Source organism: Coregonus clupeaformis, chromosome 20 (assembly GCF_020615455.1).
Source record: "Coregonus clupeaformis isolate EN_2021a chromosome 20, ASM2061545v1, whole genome shotgun sequence".
Classification (NCBI taxonomy): Eukaryota; Metazoa; Chordata; class Actinopteri; order Salmoniformes; family Salmonidae; genus Coregonus; species Coregonus clupeaformis.
The window spans coordinates 62,849,274-62,868,450 of NC_059211.1; the positions used below are offsets into that span (position 1 = coordinate 62,849,274).

Consider the following 19,177-nt stretch of genomic DNA (forward strand, 5'->3'; position numbering starts at 1 on the left):
ACCCAAAATACTGAGCTGAATAACATTAATCTATATCATAGTAAATACAGTCAAACGTCAACAGAAAATAAGATGTTAGTCATTTTATTTTACCTTCATGTTTCATGGAATGTTATTATAAAAACAGTTCAGACTTTTTATTATAGCTTTTGTGGTGTTCATCTCACATAGGGAAGAGTAGGAAGCCACTGAAGGAGCTATGTTTATCTGAATCATCATAGATCCTGTAGCCTGATGGGAGGCACATGTAGACCAAGTCCCCCTCCTCCAGTTCTAGAGTCAAAGAATTGGATAGATACTGTCGCCTTTGTTGACTACTGTACTGTCCATTCCACATTATACCCTGGTCATTCTTGAACAAATGGAAGTCCATGTACTGTGATGTGGTGGCATCCATGCCAGAGAATCTGATGTAGTAGACTCCTCTCACTGGAGCAGCAAAGACACCTGCATCAGAGGAAAAACAGAGAGAGATCAGTGTCACACTGTCAGTCTCTCAAAGCCATTAGTGACGTTGGACTCTGTATCTGGTGCCTATGGACATGTGTGTTCATACATGTAGATTGTGTAAGCAAGCAGTAGGCTACCTGTAACTGGGCTGTAGGCCTGGCCAATGTTGGTGATGACGTTGGTGTAGACCAGTGAGGTTTCAGTGTTGAAGGGTCCCTGAAACCCTCCTGTTTCAGACAAACCAGCAAAGAACGCCACCTTTGGTCTGTCTGTCAACAAGGGAGTAGAACATTCATTTGTAATATTGAGCTTGTAATACTACACAGTCTGTAATAACACTAGGGACAGAATATTCCAAATGATCAACTTTGTTTGGAAAGATACACAACCACATTGCATTACATGGTAACAGGTGATACCATTCTGAAGTCTGTTTGTCCTCCCTGCATTCTCGCTCTTCATCTCCTCCACCTCTCCCTCACTGGCTGTCACTATGGTCCCCATGGCTGACAGTTCTGCTGCATGAGCTGAAATTACAAATATAGGAAAAATGCTGGGAACCTGTTTCTTGTCTGATTTGGACAAAATATTTAAAATCCTCTTTAGATACTGTATTTTAAATCTTTACATTACATGTACTCAGTCTTCTGCTTCTCCACCTGGCTCTCAATCTGGCCTGCAACGCTACAATATCATAGAAAGAAACTGTTGAACATTTCACCACTGCTCTCCTGATTACAGTGATCAAATAAGCTACAGCTGTCTCACATCACCTGCGTTCCCTCTCTCCAGTTCCTCCACCTTGTTCTTGTAGAACTGTAGTTCATTCTTAGTGACACTCAACTCCACTCTCTGGTTCACCACCTCTTTCTGCAGCTCCTCCACCTGGCTCTCACTGGCGCTCAGTCTGGCCCCCATGTTCCTCAGCTCCACCACCATGTCTCTCAGCTCCTTCAGCTCAGTCCAGATGTCAGGCTAGGTGGTCAACTGTTCAGCATCACTCTTTCATCCTTCACTGTGACCCTGTTCAGTGATGTCATTCTCCCTAACCCCTCCACTCTCTCCCTGACCCCATGTCCCAGACAGACAGAACAGCAACACCTGCAGAGCTACAGCACCCCTCATTCTGAAACAATGTCTCTTCAGAACTAATGTAGTCTACTGGGCTCAGTCCCCTTCTTTATATACACACTGGTCTTGGTGGACCAATACATGGGAATATAACAGGTGTCCTCGTGGAATATTTTGAGAACATAGCCAAGGATTGTGGGAAGTAATAGAACACAGGTAAAGATTATTTCTTGCCAGTTCGTTCAGATTGAGGGTTGTTTAAGACCATGGGAGAATCACACCTTTTATTTAGTTACCACACCCCTTTTCTGCTTTCCATGATGTTTCTAACAGAAAGCTACCTATTCTCTATTGCACGATCTGTCAAAGTTGTCTTGAAATAAATTATCATACAGCGATAAATAATGCTAATTTATTCCACAAAAGCATTAGAACAGTTGAGTCAATTGCATTTCATAAAAGTCCAACAAGCATGTTTGTATGATCTGTACTCAATGAAGGAAGAGGAAGATCTGATTAAGATTTGGACCAGGAAAGAAAACAGGGATGAGGGAAATACGTTTTTTTTTTTTTTTTACAAATAAATCCTTTAGAATGCATTGTATATCTCTTCCACCTCAGTGTTTTTCTACACTAGTAAAACCAGGAGCCGACACGTTCCAAACCAACCAGAAACTGGGTACTATTATCCTCCATGAGTGTCCGTTCCGCAGCTGTGTCTCCTATACAGAGTTCAGAGCACACTTGAATCTGTGTCTGTGTGGAAGTCTGGGGCATCTTGCTGGATTTGTCACCATTTATCCAGTCCATCACTCTTCTGGTTGTGCCTGGTTGGCTGCAGTTGAGTCTGTTCTCTTTGTCTGAGTCAGCCGGTCTGTTTAATCCATTTACACACACAAACTCTGCTTTACTGCTGAGCGCATGGCAAAACTGTTTTAAGGAAATCCAAGCAATCACAAAAGAGATTCTATGAAGTAGAGGAGCAGGTAGAGGTGATGGTTCAGGGGAAAGGGAAGAAGGGGGACTGGGGCTCAATTTGGAGTGTAAAAGATCTTCATTATGGGGCCATCCAGAAGGCCCTCGGTGTCAGGGGAGGGGAGACGGGATGAGGTGAGTATGAGGTTTAATCCTCCTGTGTTATGGGGCCATCCAGAAGGCCCTCGGTGTCAGGGGAGGGGAGACAGGATGGGGTGGGGTGAGTATGAGGTTTAATCCTCCTGTGTTATGGGGCCATCCAGAAGGCCCTCGGTGTCAGGGGAGGGGAGACAGGATGGGGTGGGGTGAGTATGAGGTTTAATCCTCCTGTGTTATGGGGCCATCCAGAAGGCCCTAGGTGTCAGGGGAGGGGAGACAGGATGGGGTGGGGTGGGGTGAGTATGAGGTTTAATCCTCCTGTGTTATGGGGCCATCCAGAAGGCTCTCGGTGTCAGGGGAGGGGAGACAGGATGGGGTGGGGTGAGTATGAGGTTTAATCCTCCTGTGTTATGGGGTCATCCAGAAGGCCCTAGGTGTCAGGGGAGGGGAGACAGGATGGGGTGGGGTGAGTATGAGGTTTAATCCTCCTGTGTTATGGGGCCATCCAGAAGGCCCTCGGTGTCAGGGGAGGGGAGACAGGATGGGGTGGGGTGAGTATGAGGTTTAATACTCCTGTGTTATGGGGCCATCCAGAAGGGCATGGGCTGCTGTGACTGTGCCTGCTGTGTTTTGGCACGTTGGGGAGGCGGAGGGGGGCAGCGGTACCCCAGAGTCCAGCCCGAGGATGACGTGGGGGTGGAGTGGTGCGCCCCAGCGACGTTACCATGGTTACCTGCCCCCAAGGTTTTGGGGGTGGAGTGGTCCTCCTCTTCGTCCGAAGAGTCACCAGTGTACGCCACGAGCCCAGTCTTCATCCTCTTCACTGAGGTATCTGAGAGAGATGAGGGAAAAAGAGGAGAGAGGGGTGGGGAAGGAATGAAGGAGAAAGAGGAGAGAGGGGTGGGGGAGGAATGAGGGAGAAAGAGGAGAGGGGTGGGGGAGGAATGAGGGAGAAAGAGGAGAGAGAGGGGGGAGAGGGGGTACACATACAAACAGAGAGACAGAGAGAAAGAACACAACCAAAGACCAGCACAAAGGTTTCAAAAACAACAATTGGAAGTTAATTGTTTACCAACAGATAGGGAGAGACAAACAGTTAATAGATTGCATTGTGTTTGGCAGCAGGGGTGAGTTAGGTAGAAGAGGGGCATGTGTCAGCAGCGGCAGTCATTGGTCGGTGGGGAGCGGCAGCATTAGGGCCGTCCAATCACGATGCAGGACAGCGCCACAGGAGAAGAGCCCCACCCCCATCCGGCATCCCCCCCAGAGAGACATGGAAGAGAAGAAAAAAACAGAGAAAGAACACAAAAAAAGAGAGAGTCTTGTTAGTGAGGGGGTCACACACAGGCACAGACACTCCAGTCTGATGACGTCATCAGAAAGGGACGGCTGGCGAAGGGACAGCACCGGCTAGAGCGAAAGAGGTGGACTCCCAATCTCAAATTTATCCCTAGCCCCCCTAGACACCTCCTAGATCTCACATGATCAAATAACAGGTGTAAGCAGTATGGTAATAACTCCACCTTTCCCTTTTACAGGCAAATTGCAATTTGCTACATATTGCTTACACCTATCAAATCCTCTCAGACCTACACAGTGCCTAGGGCTAGGGGTTGATTTAGGATCAATGACAGAGTTACTTGAGGCAGTGGGGGATCGAAGCTTACCCCAGTTGTTGATTCTGAACTGACCGACTTTCTACGAACTTTCAACTCAGAACTTATCGAGGAACACTATGCCTGTCTGATGTAATTTGCTATAACCTGTTATGTCACTTGTGAGAACAGCATGTCTGCATGCAAAATGCTATTTGACTCAGACTACTGACAACCAAGGGGGGTGGGCAGCGTGCTTATGGCTGAGAGGCCATGGATGGGGAGGGGTGGAGGACAACCAGAGCTGGAGGGGGGGGGGTGGGGCCCTTACCCAGGGGGCCTTGCAGCGGCCTCCTCTCCTCCATCTTGGGTGTCACGCCTCCGTTCATCGGAATGGGTGGTGGAGGCATCAACTGCCTACTGCTGGGGAGGGGGGAGGAGAGCGAGAGAGGTCAGTGTTGCACAACATTTTACATTTACATCATTTAGCAGACGCTCTTATCCAGAGCGACTTACAAATTGGTGCATTCAACATATGATAGCCAGTGGGACAACCACTTTTTTGTTTTTTCTCAACATCAATCACAAGCAAACAAAAGCCTGTGTGTCCAGCATCTGGAATGAAGAACACTGTTTTAAAGGAGAGCGACTCGTCTCCCCCATCTCGTACCTGTCCCTCTCCCTCGGCGGCCCGGAGGAACTCTGTGGCGGGGGTCCTGAAGCCTCGGGGCCGGGGCTGCCCACAGGGAAGCCTGCACCTAAATTAGTCATATGAATGGGTCCATGCTATGAGCAGAAAAACACACAGGCGCATTAGCACACATCCTCCCAAGTAGCCCCTCCCCTAAATTACTATTATTGATAGTAGGCCTACATAAGAAAACTATGCAAGTAAGCATAGAGTTATCTAAACTATTGAATGTAACTGAGATGCAAAGTTTAATCCCAAAATGTTTTTTCCTTTTCACTACACTTTATTTAAGCAGTTGAGAATAAAAATTATCTTTTACATTTATGCATGCTCCGATTGCACATAATCAGAAAATTGGAATGAACTGTATTAAAGTAACATATCATTAAATCAAGTGGACACATTTCAATTAGGGCTGTGACAATACAAGTATTGCAATATTTTCTCCATGGCAAAAATGAAAACACGATGCAGGCCAAACTTTCAGTCCTTTAAAAACCTGCTGTATGAAAAACATTGTGTGCTATAGCTTGGACAATAAATAAATGTGACTCTGGTTGACAACATAATGATGTTGGTTTCCAACATTAGGGCTGTTTTCCTAAAGAAGCTAAATCTGCTTTGTGTTTTGTTTCCTTGCCATGATACCAACTAGTATCGTCTCGGCCCTAATTTCAATATATTGAAGTACATTTGATGATTATCCAACAATACCTTTTCAGAATCTCCATAATCTGAAAGTTTTAATAATCCAATAATACATGGACTCAGATAATAACAGCTAATGGTTACAATGAACGTCATAAGATCTACTAGGGGGAAAAAAACAAGTTGACACTGAACAGACAGACACTTAGGCCCATTCAATCTCACTCAACAAGCAAACCTTTTCTATAGAGTGCAGACTCGCAGAATTACAGACAAGAGACAGACTGAATTTATTTGTATGATTCTCACTAACAGAACGAGGAACATATCAGATACATGGAGAGAAGACAAAACAGGAAGACAATGATAGAAGCAGAATGGACAGACGGAACGACGACAGGACATAAGAAAGGTGGAAGAATAAAAGAGGTAAATCACCTGGTATCCCAGCAGACCGCTGTCCCTCTCGTCTGGCACCTCCTCAGTGAAGCGTCTCTTCTGTGGCGGATTGGCTGAGACCACGGGAGGCGGAGCTTTGGGCGGAACCGGAGCGGCGGGTGGGAAAGGAGCAGGTGGGAGAGTCTGGAGACAAAAAGGGAAAAAAACTACTTTGATGCAATGCATGTTCAATACATCATATATACAACCTATCAAAAGAGAATGTTTGCTCATCTAGTTTCATAACTCAGATGTAATAATCTCAAAGTACTGTATTATAGGTCCATACCAGTCTAAATGTGATTGGCCACTCTTACCTGTTGTAAACTGACAGGTGCAGGGGGGGGGGCGTACCGGTTGGGAGGGGGAGACCGGCGGGCACCCCAGGGGGAATGGGAGGGGGCACAGCATAGGGGGGAGGAATGGGCTGGGGGGGAGGTACAGGGAGGGGGTAGCTGGGCTGGTACCCTGCTGGGGGATAGTAAGAGGGCTGGGGGGGCATCCCGTTGGCCATGGGGGGCTGCATAAAGCCTGGACGAGGAGAGGAAGAGCAACACGTCAGTACGTGATGACACATCCAAGAGATTCTTAAAAAAGAAAGAAAGCGAGAGAGAGTGTGTGTGTGTGTGTGTGTGTACCGGGAGTAGGCATCATGGCACTCATCTGGTTGAGGAAGCCAGAATACTCTGCATGAACCTGGAGGGAAGAGACACAGTCACCGATCCACATGGCAAACAGAGCCCATCTGCATAATACAATGCACTTCACATGGGACAGCTTTAAAACACGGCTTTGCTGAAAGTAGAGCAGTGTACAGGGAACAAAGAACCGAGTCCCAGTCAGTAAACCATTAGACACTCACCGTCTGCAGCAGGTTGTCACACAGGGTCTTAGCTGCAGCAAGGCCCTCTGGTTTGGGATGACTGGGGAAGAGAGGAGTTAAGGTGTGCCTGGCTTCTAAGCTCTGTGTCTCTGAGCTAATACAAGTGAACATGGACTTTAGTCCCCCAGACTATCTATTAATACTGCTATTTACCTGATGTAGATGTACATGGGTTCTAGGCCCTCTCTGAGTTTAAACATATGAACATGAGTCTAGTCCATGAGACTTACCTGATGTAGATGTACATAGGTTCGAAGGCCTCTCGGCCAGAGGTGGGCTCCAGACAGCCGGATCCCTTCCCCCTGAGGAAGACCTTGGCCCCGGTCTCAGCCTGGATGTGCTGCAGGTAGGAGCTGCCTGGACCTTCCACCCTCTCCTTTACTGAGAAGCCCTGGATGGCATGCTCCAGACCCACAAACAACTTGTCCTGCACATAGTGCATCTGGAAGGAGAAGGATATGGATGCGAGTCTTATAGATTCATGAATGAGGAATATGGTTTAGTTTGATTGGATAAATGTATTTCTGAAGAGATATACATGAAAAGGGACTATTCAGCTTGGATCCCACCCCCCCACCCCTCTACCCGACACACTCACAAAATAACATTGACACACACTGAACGACAATCACACACACAAACTCTGTTTTCCCATTATCGCCGGCCGTCAGCTAATCAGCCGGTTAAAGACTCATTTTCAGCCGGCTACTTTTTCCACTTCATATTAACTAGGACACTTTTCATTTAAACGTTTCAATTCGCTAGTGCCTCGAGCCTTCTCCTGATAGAACAATATGCATCTTCTAGCGATCTATTAATAGGATAGGTGCCTGTCAGTCACAAAGCGAGCAATGGCAGGGAAATGCAGTCTGCTGTCTGTCCTGCCTTCCGGTACAATTTCTGTGCGCCGAGGTTGGTTGCAGTCAAATTTCTTTACATGGAGGAAAGAGAAAGCATGATGCTCGTGAATTTGCACGTCCCATGTAATGTAAGCGGTAACGAAATCCAAGACTTAGCCTAATTGTCTTCTGGCACATTCTTTTCTTTTGCGTGTTTCACATAGCCAGCCATGCGGAACCGTGGCCCATAGTAGGCTATTTACTGTGCTTTGATTGACAACTGAACAGCAAGTGTTGACTAGTTTATAAAAAGTGTTAAACTGACTGAATAAAGTCGATCTCTTATATCCCTTCGCCATTCAGAAATCATGCAACGTGGTTATATGTCCATGGTATCGCATCGGGACGAGTAAACCAAAAGATTCCCTAGGTTTACTTTCCTAAGATGTCAGGGCTTTCCAGACTGACGGCGCAGTGGTCTAAGGCACTGCATCTCAGTGCTTGAGGCGTCACTACAGACCCCCTGGTTCGATTCCAGGCTGTATCACAACCGGCCGTGATTGGGAGTCCCATAGGGCGGCGCACAATTGGCCCAGCGTCGTCCGGGTTTGGCCGGTGTAGGCCGTCATTGTAAATAAGAATTTGTTCTTAACTGACTTGCCTAGTTAAATAAAGGTAAAACATTTTTTTTTTTTTTAAGACTTTGTAAATAACACTTTAATCTCAAGAAGACATGTTAAATGTTTCTCTTACTTAGAAAATAGTCCTGATCATATAAGCCTAGACGATATCCCAAACAACTATTTCATACATCTTCAGGAAATTCCATTGCCCTGGCTGGCTAGTTTTTCTATTTGGCTGGCTACTCTATGTAGTTGTGGAAAACACTGCTTACCCCAGACTGGAAGTGTGGTCTGTGATGGTGGTTGATAGGGGGCAGTGAGGGGGGCGGGGGTTTGTGTTGCTGGTAGACTGGGACTGTGGCTCCGGTTCCGCTGTAGGAGGTGGTGGCAGCCTTCACCACTCCGTTCGTGATGATCTCCTTGATGCGGTTCACAGCTCCTGGAGAGAGCGAGAGATGGACTGGATCGTCACAACATAGAAACTCAGGAAAGACGGTCCCTGGTGATCTTGATGTTCAGAAATGATGATCATCTTAAATCAAATTAGTATAGGTAAATAGAGATGTACTGACTGTCGACAAGTTCCCTGGTCTGGCCCTGGACGTGGAGATAGAGGGGTCGGTCCCTGACGACAGAGAGAGAAGCAGTCAGTCAGTAGCCTAAGCTTTGGTTGTACAATGCAATCAGACAACAGATCTAATTGTCTGTATGGACAAAAGTAAATAGCAAGTAACCAGTAACCTCCTTGGTAGAGCAATGTGGTAATAAAGCAAGTGTGAAGCAGGACTCACCCTTGTGGAGCCTTGTACTTCTCCACTGCTGCCATGTATCGCCCCCTGGTGGACACAGCAGCACCGCTCACTTTGCTGATCTTCACACAATAGAATGAAGTAGAAGCTGGTCATTTACTGTCCTCAAGTGAGACACTAAGTCCCATATTGGTTTACATGACACTGATCCAGTCTGTACATGTACGTGTCGCACAGAGAAAGAGCTGGATAAACATAGCAGTAAGTTTGACTGTTGCCCAGATCAATCAATCAATCAATGGGTCTAAAGATCATAATGATGTCATGGGCTCTGACCTCGTCCTGTGTCTGTCCGCGGGTCAGCAGGTTCCGGCAGGGGAGAGGAACGTCGTTGATCTCCACCTCCGCCACCACCAGGTCATCCTTCGTTTTCATAGGGGGCTGGGGCTTCCCTGCACCCACAAGCTGGTGACGACAAAGATTCATTTTTATATGTACCGCATGCTAACAATTACAACAATATCTCTCTAAAAAGAGAGAGATGAAGAGCGAGGGGATTACAGAATTGGTAGGCGAGAAAGGGACAGACAACAAAGACAGAGAGAAGAGAGATTACAGGTGAGAGACAAACAGTTTGTTTTCAGTGTAAGAGGTTTCCTTACCCTTACCCTGTCTGGGGGTCCAGTCGGTCCAGGGGGTCCTATCTGGGAGGGCTTGAGCTTGCCCTTGGCTACCAGCATGGCGTTGATCTTAGCTGCCACAGCAGCTGCAGCGTCCAGAGCCCCCGTAGGAGTCGCCTCCGCCTCCCCCATCTGGTCTGAACCAGGACCTGGGCCCGGCTGGTCCCATTTACTACGGCGACTGAGGAACAAAGAGAGGGGCGGGGCGGGGTACAGAGAGTGGGGAAGGGTTGTGAAAGAGAAAGGCAGGGGAGATAAGAGGGAGAGAAAGAGGTTAATGGTAAGTGGAAGGGATTGGAGAAGCAGAGAGGTCAGAGGGAGAATGGAGGGCAGTGCAAAAGCAGCAATCAGCAATAACAAAGCCCCTCCCCACCCGTTTCTGTAAAATGCTGAGGGATGGACAGAGCTATGGATGCAACAACTGATCATCCATGATATCAAAATGATAGTTTTAACAATTTGAGGCTCTATAGTGTTGGTTTACATTTACTTTTTGTTTTACTCCCATGTGTGTAAAAAATAATAATTATACCGTTCAAAAGTTTGGGGTCACTTAGAAATGTCCTTATTTTCGAAAGAAAATCAATTTTTTCCACCATTAAAATAACAACAAATTGATCAGAAATACAGTGTAGACATTGTTAATGTTTTAAATGTCTATTGTAGCTGGAAACTGCTGATTTTTAATGGAATATCTACATAGGCCCATTATCAGCAACCATCAGTCCTGTGTTCCAATGGCACGTTGTGTTTGCTAATCCAAGTTCATCATTTTAAAAGGCTAATTGATCATTAGAAAACCCTTTTGCAATTATGTTAGCACAGCTGAAAACTGTTGTGCTGATTAATGAAGCAATACAACTGGCCTTCTTGAGACTAGTTGAGTATCTGGAGCATCAGCAATTATGGGTTCGATTACAGGCTCAAAATGGCCAGAACAAATAACTTTCTTCTGAAACTCGTCAGTCTATTCTTGTTCTGAGAAATGAAGGCTATTCCATGCGAGAAATTGCCAAGAAACTGAAGATCTCGTACAACGCTGTGTACTACTCCCTTCACAGAACAGCGCAAACTGGCTCTAACCAGAATAGAAAGAGTGGGAGGCCCCGGTGCACAACTGAGCAAGAGGACAAATACATTAGAGTGTCTAGTTTGAGAAACAGGCGCCTCACAGGTCCTCAACTGGCAGCTTCATTAAATAGTACCCGCAAAACACCAGTCTCAACGTCAACAGTGAAGAGGCGACTCCGGGATGCTGACCTTCTAGGCAGAGTTGCAAAGAAAAAGCCATATCTCAGACTGGCCAATAAAAATAAAAGATTAAGATGGGCAGTCAGATATGGCTTTTTCTTTGCAACTCTGCCTAGAAGGTCAGCATCCCGGAGTCGCCTCTTCACTGTTGACGTTGAGACTGGTGTTTTGCGGGTACTATTTGGTAAAAGACCAAGTCCATATTATGGCAAGAACAGCTCAAATATGCAAAGAGAAATGACAATGAATCATTACTTTATGACATGAAGGTCAGTCAATACGGAACATTTCAATAACTTTTAAAGTTTCTTCAAGTGCAATCGCAAAAAATATCAAGTGCTATGATGAAACTGGCTCTCATGAGGACCGCAACAAGAAAGGAAGACCCAGAGTTACCGCTGCTGCAGAGGATAAGTTCATTAGAGTTAACTGCACCTCAGATTGCAGCCCAAATAAATGCTTCAGAGTTCAAGTAACAGACACATCTCAACATCAACTGTTCAGAGGAGACTGCGGGAATCAGGCCTTCATGGTTGAATTGCTGCAAAGAAACCACTACTAAAGGACACCAATAAGAAGAAGACACTTGCTTGGCCAAGAAACACGAGCAATGGACATTAGACCGGTGGAAATCTGTCCTTTGGTCTGATGAGTCCAAATTTTAGATTTGGTTCCAACCGCCGTGTCTTCGTGAGACGCAGAGTAGGTGAACGGATGATCTCCGCATGTGTGGTTCCCACCGTAAAGCATGGAGGAAGAGGTGTGATGGTGCTTTGCTGGTGACACTGTCTGTGATTTATTTAGAATTCAAGGCACACTTAACCAGCATGGCTACCACAGCATTCTGCAGCGATACGCCATCCCATCTGGTTTGCGCTTACTGGGACTATCATATGTTTTTCAACAGGACAATGACCCAACACACCTCCAGGCTGTGTAAGGGCTATTTGACCAAGGAGGAGGGTGATGGAGTGCTGCATCAGATGACCTGGCCTCCACAATCCCCCGACCTCAACCCAATTGAGATGGTTTGGGATGAGTTGGACCGCAGAGTGAAGGAAAAGCAAGTGCTCAGCATATGTGGGAACCTTCAAGACTGTTGGAAAAGCAATCCAGGTGAAGCTGGATGAGAGAATGCCGAGAGTGTGCAAAGCTGTCAAAGGCAAAGCCTGGCTACTTTGAAGACTCAAATATAAAATATATTTTGATTTGTTTAACACTTTTTTGGTTACTACATGATTCCATATGTGTTATTTCATCTTTTTGATGTCTTCACTATTATTCTACAATGTAGAAAATAGTAAAAAATAAATAAAAACCCTCAAATTAGTGACTGATAGTGTGTGTGTGTGAGTATATATATATATACACACTAAACGTTTTGGGTGACGACCAATTTCACATATAAATGTTAGTTATACATTTGAACGCAAATCTAAGAAGGGGTAGATCTGTTCTGTGTGCACTATTTATATGCTTCCCATTCTTAAATTTCGTTTTTGCGTCTTTTACTTTTGTACACCAGCTTCAAACAGCTAAAAATACAACATTTTTGGTTATGGAAAATATATTTCATAGGGGTTTAGATGGTACAATGAATCTCTACACTGTACTGTTTTGTTCAAACTGAAATTAGGTGAGCTATTACAATTATAGCAATCAGGAAATGGCGGAGCGATTTCTGCATAAATTCTATTTTTCAAGAATTCATGGGTACATATCATTATTTACAAGTTTAAAAAAAATTGATGTAGCAACTGCAGGTAGCCCCTTTAATGACCACATATAAATGACAGGGTTCTGAGAGTTCGTAGGCTAGCTAGGTAAGGTACGCTAGCTACATAATTGGGCTAGCTAGCAAGTTAGCTTAGTCTTTGCCATCTAACGTTAACATTAATTGAAGTAACACTGTGGCTTGTTTTCATGTTGTTGGTTATCCAACAGTTTTGTTACTAACGTTACTGTGCTTACTTACTTCAGTTCGCTAGCTAGCTAACAAACAAAACGAGCTAACTACAGTACTAGCAATGTTAGCAAGCAACCATAGCTAGCTAGTTACTGTAACTTACCAAAACAACATTAGTTAGTTAGCTAACTAATAACTAGCTAGGTAGCCAACTCGCATTGATTTGCAAAATAGAAACTTAACACCCGGCGCTCTTAGCTAGTTACATGTCATAACCAACCACTCTTTCTAAACTGGGCAGCGACAGCTAGTTGGCTACCCATACCCCACGTAGCTAGCTACAAGCACTCCGCCATTACACATTAGTTAGCTAGCGTTGTGCTGCCTGCTGCTCAGTGTTGAGCAAATCTGCAGTAAAATGCACCGTGATAACACAACGTTCTATGTTCTTTCAACTCACCTGCCGTTTTGTGGTCCACCAAATGACATCAATCTCCTATTTGGTTGAATTTCTCTTCGCGTAAAAACACTAACGTTAATACAAACTCCACTAGACTTTCAAGATAGCTTGTCCAGACAGTGTTGTAGTGCGATATCGTTCCCACTTCCGTTTTTGTGGGAAAGGGACCGGTGTTGTGTTGAATTTTGCTTTCCTCACACATATTATCTTATATATTGTGAGACGCTAGGGGGCGCACGACGCCGGCTGAGCAGCTCGAGCTGAGCAGGTCGCGTCTCACGTGATGATGCAGTCCTGCAGCTGCCTGTTCTCATCGCTTTCCTGGCACCCCAAGTGAGTGTTGCGGATAGGAACCAGATTAATGACGGTTCAGGTTTCCCAAATGAAAGCCCGTAGCACACAGCTTGGTCCACATGAAAATGTAGGACCACCAGGGACCAGACATCTTACAAGCAGGATGCTGAGGTTATGATGCCAGAGCCAGGTAAACTATGGAAACTATGGTTGTGAGCCAGGTAAGCGGTGGTTGTTGTCAGCACGTGTTGATGTGTCTCTGTGTTAAAAAAAAATAACATTGGCCCCATTGCAGCTTCTTGCATGAGTAAAATGTATTGTTGTCAACTTTTTTCAAGCTGTGTGGTGCTTTGTGGACCTTTTAATTAGCCTAATTGACTGTTTATTTACAATTTTCAGTAAACTGATTTCCCGCTCCAACTATAGGCTATTTCTTAAAAACCCGTTAGCCTAGTTACCGTTGCTAACCATTATTTATTTATTTTTTAGAATGAAGGAAGTCACTCTGAATAGCTCAGGAATGTCTCTCCTTCATGTACTTTGTAAGTAGGCTATCAGCCAAGTTTAAACTTTTATAATCATCTTGGCAATTAGATCATAGATCTGCAGGCTAAAATGTAATACCCAGTGCCACATAGGCTTAGCCTACTTTACTATATGTCTGTGTTTTGGTTATCAGGTCCAAGCCTTATTATGCATAATGTCTTGTCAATTCTGTTCTAGTGTTGAGTACACTGGTGGCCTATCCATCATCAGGTGAGAATAATTTAAATACCACACACTCTTCATTTTCAGACCATTAATCATATTCCAGATCAAGTTGTCTGATGTAGCAAACTGTCTCAGCCCAGGCACAGCTGTCCTCTGTGGTACTGAAGGCTAACCCATGCCTACTCCTGGTCCAGGGAGAGGTTCTGACCCTCACCTGCCTGGCTGGGCTGGTACCAGGGAACCATAATAACAGGGAACCTCCCCTACCGACCCCTGCACCTGCCCTGACATACAGCATTGTGAGAGAGAACGTGACTGTGGCCAGTGGGTCCCATGTTCTGCAGATAGACAAGATTACTCAGAGCCAGTCTGGCAGATACAGGTGTACTGTTACTGACCACACAGGTGCACAGAGACACAGCAGAGAGGTGCAGGTTACTGTGGAAAGTGAGAACGCAGTGGGGGGATCCTAATGTAGACTTTAGGTGGGGCAGACTGGGCACTGTCTTGAAATATACACTTTGTGTTCTTTGCCAAAACATAGCCCACTGTTTGTTTAAATTCTAGGCTTCTGCATGTGTTCACAGAGGTTCTACTGACGCCCACTCTGAGCGTGGAGCCAGGACGACAGGTGTACACTGAGGACACAGTCACCTTGGCGTGTCAGTTACCTGGCCACTCTGGGCTGGGCTGGCAGTTCTACTGGCACAAAGACAGGTGTGACCTCCGGCTCCCTCTTTATGTTGCTTCTCTGATGGTTTATAATGGAGGTTGGGAGGTGTGATAGAGTTCAGTTCAATCTAATAGAATGTGGGTGTTAGGCTACATGTTGTATCCATCACTCCCTGAGTGATTATAGTAAAACATGTGTACATGAACTGGAATGTACTGACAAGTGGAACAGACTAATGTTCATAACACTATATTAGGCAGGACACAGGCCCTGTGGAGCAGCTGTGGGCTAGTGCTGGAGGCGGTGGTGGAGGTGGGGCGGTCTACAGACTGTGGCGTGCCTCTGTCACACACACAGGCCAGTACTGGTGCAGAGCAGGGAGAGGACAGCCAGTCTTCTACACTCAATACAGCCAGGCAGTCTCTGTTAATGTCATTGGTGAGGGGAGAGTGTAGCACATGAGTAATGGGTGTCTTGTCTTGCAAGTGGTGTCATGCTCTTTTTCAGAGATTATTTGAAAAGCCTCACTCATTACTCTAGCTCTTGTCTGTGACAGTTGGAATATATTTCACTTCTTTGTAATCTATCATTTACTCAACTTCCTCCTCTAATCAATCTGTGTGATCAATATGCTCCCCAGAGCGCTTCAAATCAGTGACTTTGTCAGCATCTCCTTCGACCGTGGTCAAAGAGGGCGGCGCTTTCAACCTCACCTGTGAGGTCCAGCTTAGCGACAGCAAACTGAACCAACATCATGGTAACCACGGTCTACATAGTCACCCTGATCCTGACCGTAACCAGACCACAGTGGTTGTAACATTCTCCTTCCTGAGGGACGGCTGGCCGGTGGTCAGGGACTCTGTCAGTGGGCTGTACAGCGTGGCGAGGGCTTCTAGCTGTCACATGGGGACCTACAGCTGTGTGGTCAGAGCAGGCAGGGCCAGGAGGAGCAGCCAGGAGATCAGCATCACACTAGACAGTGAGTTCATACTGTATCACCTGAAAGTTTAGTTTGCCAATTGCCATAGGTTGTCATTCCTCATTGCTGGTCTGAAATCATGTTCATTATTCTGGTGCCAAAACTGCCAATCTTTACCATTCACTTTGTATCCTGATCTCTCTCATGCTGCCGTCATCCAGACCTGTCTCTGATACTGGTCACCTGCTTTGGTACCTTCCTGATCCTCTCCGTGGCCCCGTTGGCATTTTTTGTGAGACAATACGTGATGAGACGTAAGCGGCAGCATAGTGGATCTCAGTCTGACTCTTGACTCTCTGGGACTGAGTCAGTTCAACACCTATCTCTTCTTTTTGTGTGACCATGCAGGATGGCAGCTCAGAGGCAGAGGACAAGGAGAATTGCAGTGCAATGAGCGCAGTACAATACAGGGACCAAATTGAGAGGGAGGACAGGTGAGACGTGTTGTGAGAACCCATGTAGTTCACATGGCTGTATTAGTGCACAGATGTAGGATCTTAATTTGATCAGACGTTTTATTGTAATCTTGCAGATGTATCTGGACCCAGCTGACTTGAGCAACTTTCTATCGTTTATTACAACATTGAAGGGTAGAATAATAAACATAAAATTATTTGGAGAATTTTGACCGAATAATGTTTTCGTTTTATTTTCACCACAATGTGGCACTCAAATAATACATTGATTCGACACAGCAACATTCCTGTATTTTCAAATAGAGCCAACACTTTTCTCATAACACATAAAGTTCCATATTTTTAAAATAAATAACTGCCCACCACCAGTTGATTAAAAGTGAGTGACCCTCAACAGTAAAAGGCAAGCTATAATATGTTTGCCCTTCTGTTCCATTTGGTGGTGAACTGTTAGACCTAAAGTGTCATATGATGAATGAGCCAAGATCTGAGAATTGCATTATGTCTCCAAATATTTTGAAGGGTAGGTTCAGGAATGGGGTTCAGATGAGCTAAGTGTCAATAGGTCAGAAGTCAGGGGAACTTTGATGCCCAACTTGACAAGGGAGTACTGTTTATGGGCAGAGACAGGGAAAGAGGGAGAGACAGAGGGATACACTGCTTGACTTAAACATTTTTAGCCACTTGTCCTTAAGTAGGACAGATTCTTTACTTGTCCGAAAGCTCAAGTCATTTGTCCCCCCCCCAAAAAAAATTGGTCTGTAACACAATGGGCCAAAAAGGTAATTGAAAATTGTACTAAATACAATTAATTATTATAGTATTTGGGTGTAATTGTAGGCCTAATGTTGCAATATTTTATAGGCCATGAAGAGAACCCCCCCCGACGTCATTGCACGCGCGATAAAAGAGCACCATTTTTTTTTACCATGCTGCGCGATGCTCCTCAGTTCGGCAACAAAAACAATAACGGTGGTGGGGTGGCCAGTGGCGCTGTTTGCCCCTACTGCGGATTCCATCTTTAAGGCTCGCCTGGAGGACTCTTCATAGCCTATAAAATATTGCAACATTAGGCCTACAATTACAACCAAATACTTTTTCTTTCTTTATAAAATAATTTCCTCATTCAATGAATCAGGGATCAAATGGCTTTAGTAGGCTACTTCAAAGCAAGGTAACTAACTAAGACATTTTGATCTATAACCTTGTAAGGCTAAAATATTCAGGTTTTAGGGGAGATCTATTGACAGCATGGGATTTATTTGTCAACTAGGCTATTCTAAGAATATATTTTGAAGTTGTGAGAATGACATGGCCAATGTTGAATAGAGGGGAATCCCAGCTTTCCAACAGTGGCAGAATTATTTTTCTGATCCCAATATTCAGCGCTGGAGAGACGGTTTTACAACCGGAGTATGTTGCATTGGTTTATTAAAGGTGGAATCTGCAGTAGGGGGGAAAAGGCACCACTGGCCACCCCACCACTGTTGTCATAATTTTTGTTGTCAAGCTTATGGTCACGCGTCACTTTACACGTACCTACATGTACAAATTACCTCGACTAACCTGTATCCCCGCACATTGACTCGGTACCGGTACCCCCTGTATATAGCCTCGTTATAGTTATTTTATTGTGTTACTTTTAATTTTGTTTTTTACTTTAGTTTATTCAATAAATATTTTCTTAACTCTTTCTTGAACTGCATTGTTGGTTAAGGGCTTGTAAGTAAGCATTTCACGGTAAGGTCTACACCTGTTGCATTCAGCGCATGTGACAAATAAGATTTGATTTGATGGTTTAAAAAGAAAACGGACGCATTAAGGATTCCAGCTTTAAGGCACCCGTTCATCAACTGCTTGTCGGTCATTTGCGGTTTGAGTGCCGGTGAGATTAATACATGTTAATGTAAAGCGTTAGCTGGCGAGATAACTAGCCAGGCTACACGATATGTAGTTAGTTGTTATGTAGTTATCTAATTAGTCTGTTGCCTATCATTATTGTACAGTGAGGGGAAAAAGTATTTGATCCCCTGCTGATTTTGTATGTTTGCCCACTGACCGAGAAATTATCAGTCTATAATTTTAATGGTAGGTTTATTTGAACAGTGAGAGACAGAATAACAACAAAAAAATCCAGAAAAATGCATGTCAATAATGTTATAAATTGATTTGCATTTTAATGAGGGAAATAAGTATTTGACCCCCTCTCAATCAGAAAGATTTCTGGCTCCCAGGTGTCTTTTATACAGGCAACGAGCTGAGATTAGGAGCACACTCTTAAAGGGAGTGCTCCTAATCTCAGCTTGTTACCTGTATAAAAGACACCTGTCCACAGAAGCAATCAATCAATCAGATTCCAAACTCTCCACCATGGCCAAGACCAAAGAGCTCTCCAAGGATGTCAGGGACGATATTGTAGACCTACACAAGGCTGGAATGGGCTACAAGACCATCACCAAGCAGCTTGGTGAGAAGGTGACAACAGTTGGTGCAATTATTCGCAAATGGAAGAAACACAAAAAAACTGTCAATCTCCCTTGGCCTGGGGCTCCATGCAAGATCTCACCTCATGGAGTTGCAATGATCATGAGAACGGTGAGGAATCAGCCCAGAACTACAAGGGAGGATCTTGTCAATGATCTCAAGGCAGCTGGGACCATAGTCACCAAAAAAACAATTGGTAACACACTACGCCGTGAAGGACTGAAATCCTGCAGCGCCCGCAAGGTCTCCCTGCTCAAGAAAG

At 45.0% G+C, this 19,177-nt stretch overlaps 3 protein-coding genes across 7 annotated transcripts in view; 1 reads left to right on the forward strand and 2 right to left on the reverse strand.

The window, feature by feature from the left end:
* Positions 1-92: 92 nt before the first annotated feature.
* On the reverse strand, positions 93-1,389 carry LOC123481451 (complement C1q-like protein 2). The gene is made up of 5 exons (XM_045205694.1): positions 1,224-1,389; positions 1,084-1,134; positions 870-977; positions 588-719; positions 93-447 (listed from the first exon to the last, which is right to left on the reverse strand). Exons 1-5 carry the CDS (start codon positions 1,387-1,389, stop codon positions 164-166), a joined length of 741 nt encoding a protein of 246 aa, XP_045061629.1. The 3' UTR covers positions 93-163.
* Positions 1,390-1,917: 528 nt separating this feature from the next.
* LOC121543874 (KH homology domain-containing protein 4) lies at positions 1,918-13,534 on the reverse strand. 2 transcript variants are annotated; one of them, XM_045205678.1, is made up of 14 exons: positions 13,359-13,533; positions 9,730-9,922; positions 9,398-9,526; positions 9,104-9,183; positions 8,885-8,937; positions 8,585-8,751; positions 7,081-7,292; positions 6,830-6,890; positions 6,606-6,663; positions 6,296-6,498; positions 5,968-6,111; positions 4,861-4,976; positions 4,522-4,613; positions 1,918-3,427 (listed from the first exon to the last, which is right to left on the reverse strand). In XM_045205678.1, the coding sequence occupies exons 1-14, from the start codon at positions 13,385-13,387 to the stop codon at positions 3,174-3,176; spliced, it is 1,791 nt and encodes a 596-aa protein (XP_045061613.1). In that variant the 5' UTR covers positions 13,388-13,533; the 3' UTR covers positions 1,918-3,173. The 2 variants fall into 2 exon arrangements, with proteins under 2 accessions (XP_045061613.1, XP_045061612.1); XM_045205677.1 differs by lacking the exon at positions 1,918-3,427 and having other exon boundaries at positions 4,523-4,613; positions 4,861-4,948; positions 6,285-6,498; positions 13,359-13,534.
* A 136-nt stretch (positions 13,535-13,670) lies between these two features.
* Positions 13,671-19,177, forward strand: part of LOC121543160 (Fc receptor-like A) — a 29,408-nt gene continuing 23,901 nt past the window's right edge. For 2 of the 4 annotated variants that reach the window (XR_006657134.1, XM_045205685.1), the window contains exons 1-9: positions 13,671-13,873; positions 14,142-14,194; positions 14,376-14,408; positions 14,499-14,810; positions 14,951-15,080; positions 15,293-15,474; positions 15,677-16,015; positions 16,177-16,269; positions 16,364-16,449. Coding sequence is in view for 3 of the 4 variants with exons in the window: in XM_045205685.1 (XP_045061620.1) it covers positions 14,143-14,194; positions 14,376-14,408; positions 14,499-14,810; positions 14,951-15,080; positions 15,293-15,474; positions 15,677-16,015; positions 16,177-16,269; positions 16,364-16,437 (1,215 nt within the window). In the remaining variant the exon portion in view is untranslated. Of the gene's footprint in view, positions 13,874-14,141; positions 14,195-14,375; positions 14,409-14,498; positions 14,811-14,950; positions 15,081-15,292; positions 15,475-15,676; positions 16,016-16,176; positions 16,270-16,363; positions 16,450-16,547; positions 16,637-19,177 lie in introns of those variants that run through there. The other 2 variants (XM_045205684.1, XM_045205686.1) reach the window with 2 other exon arrangements.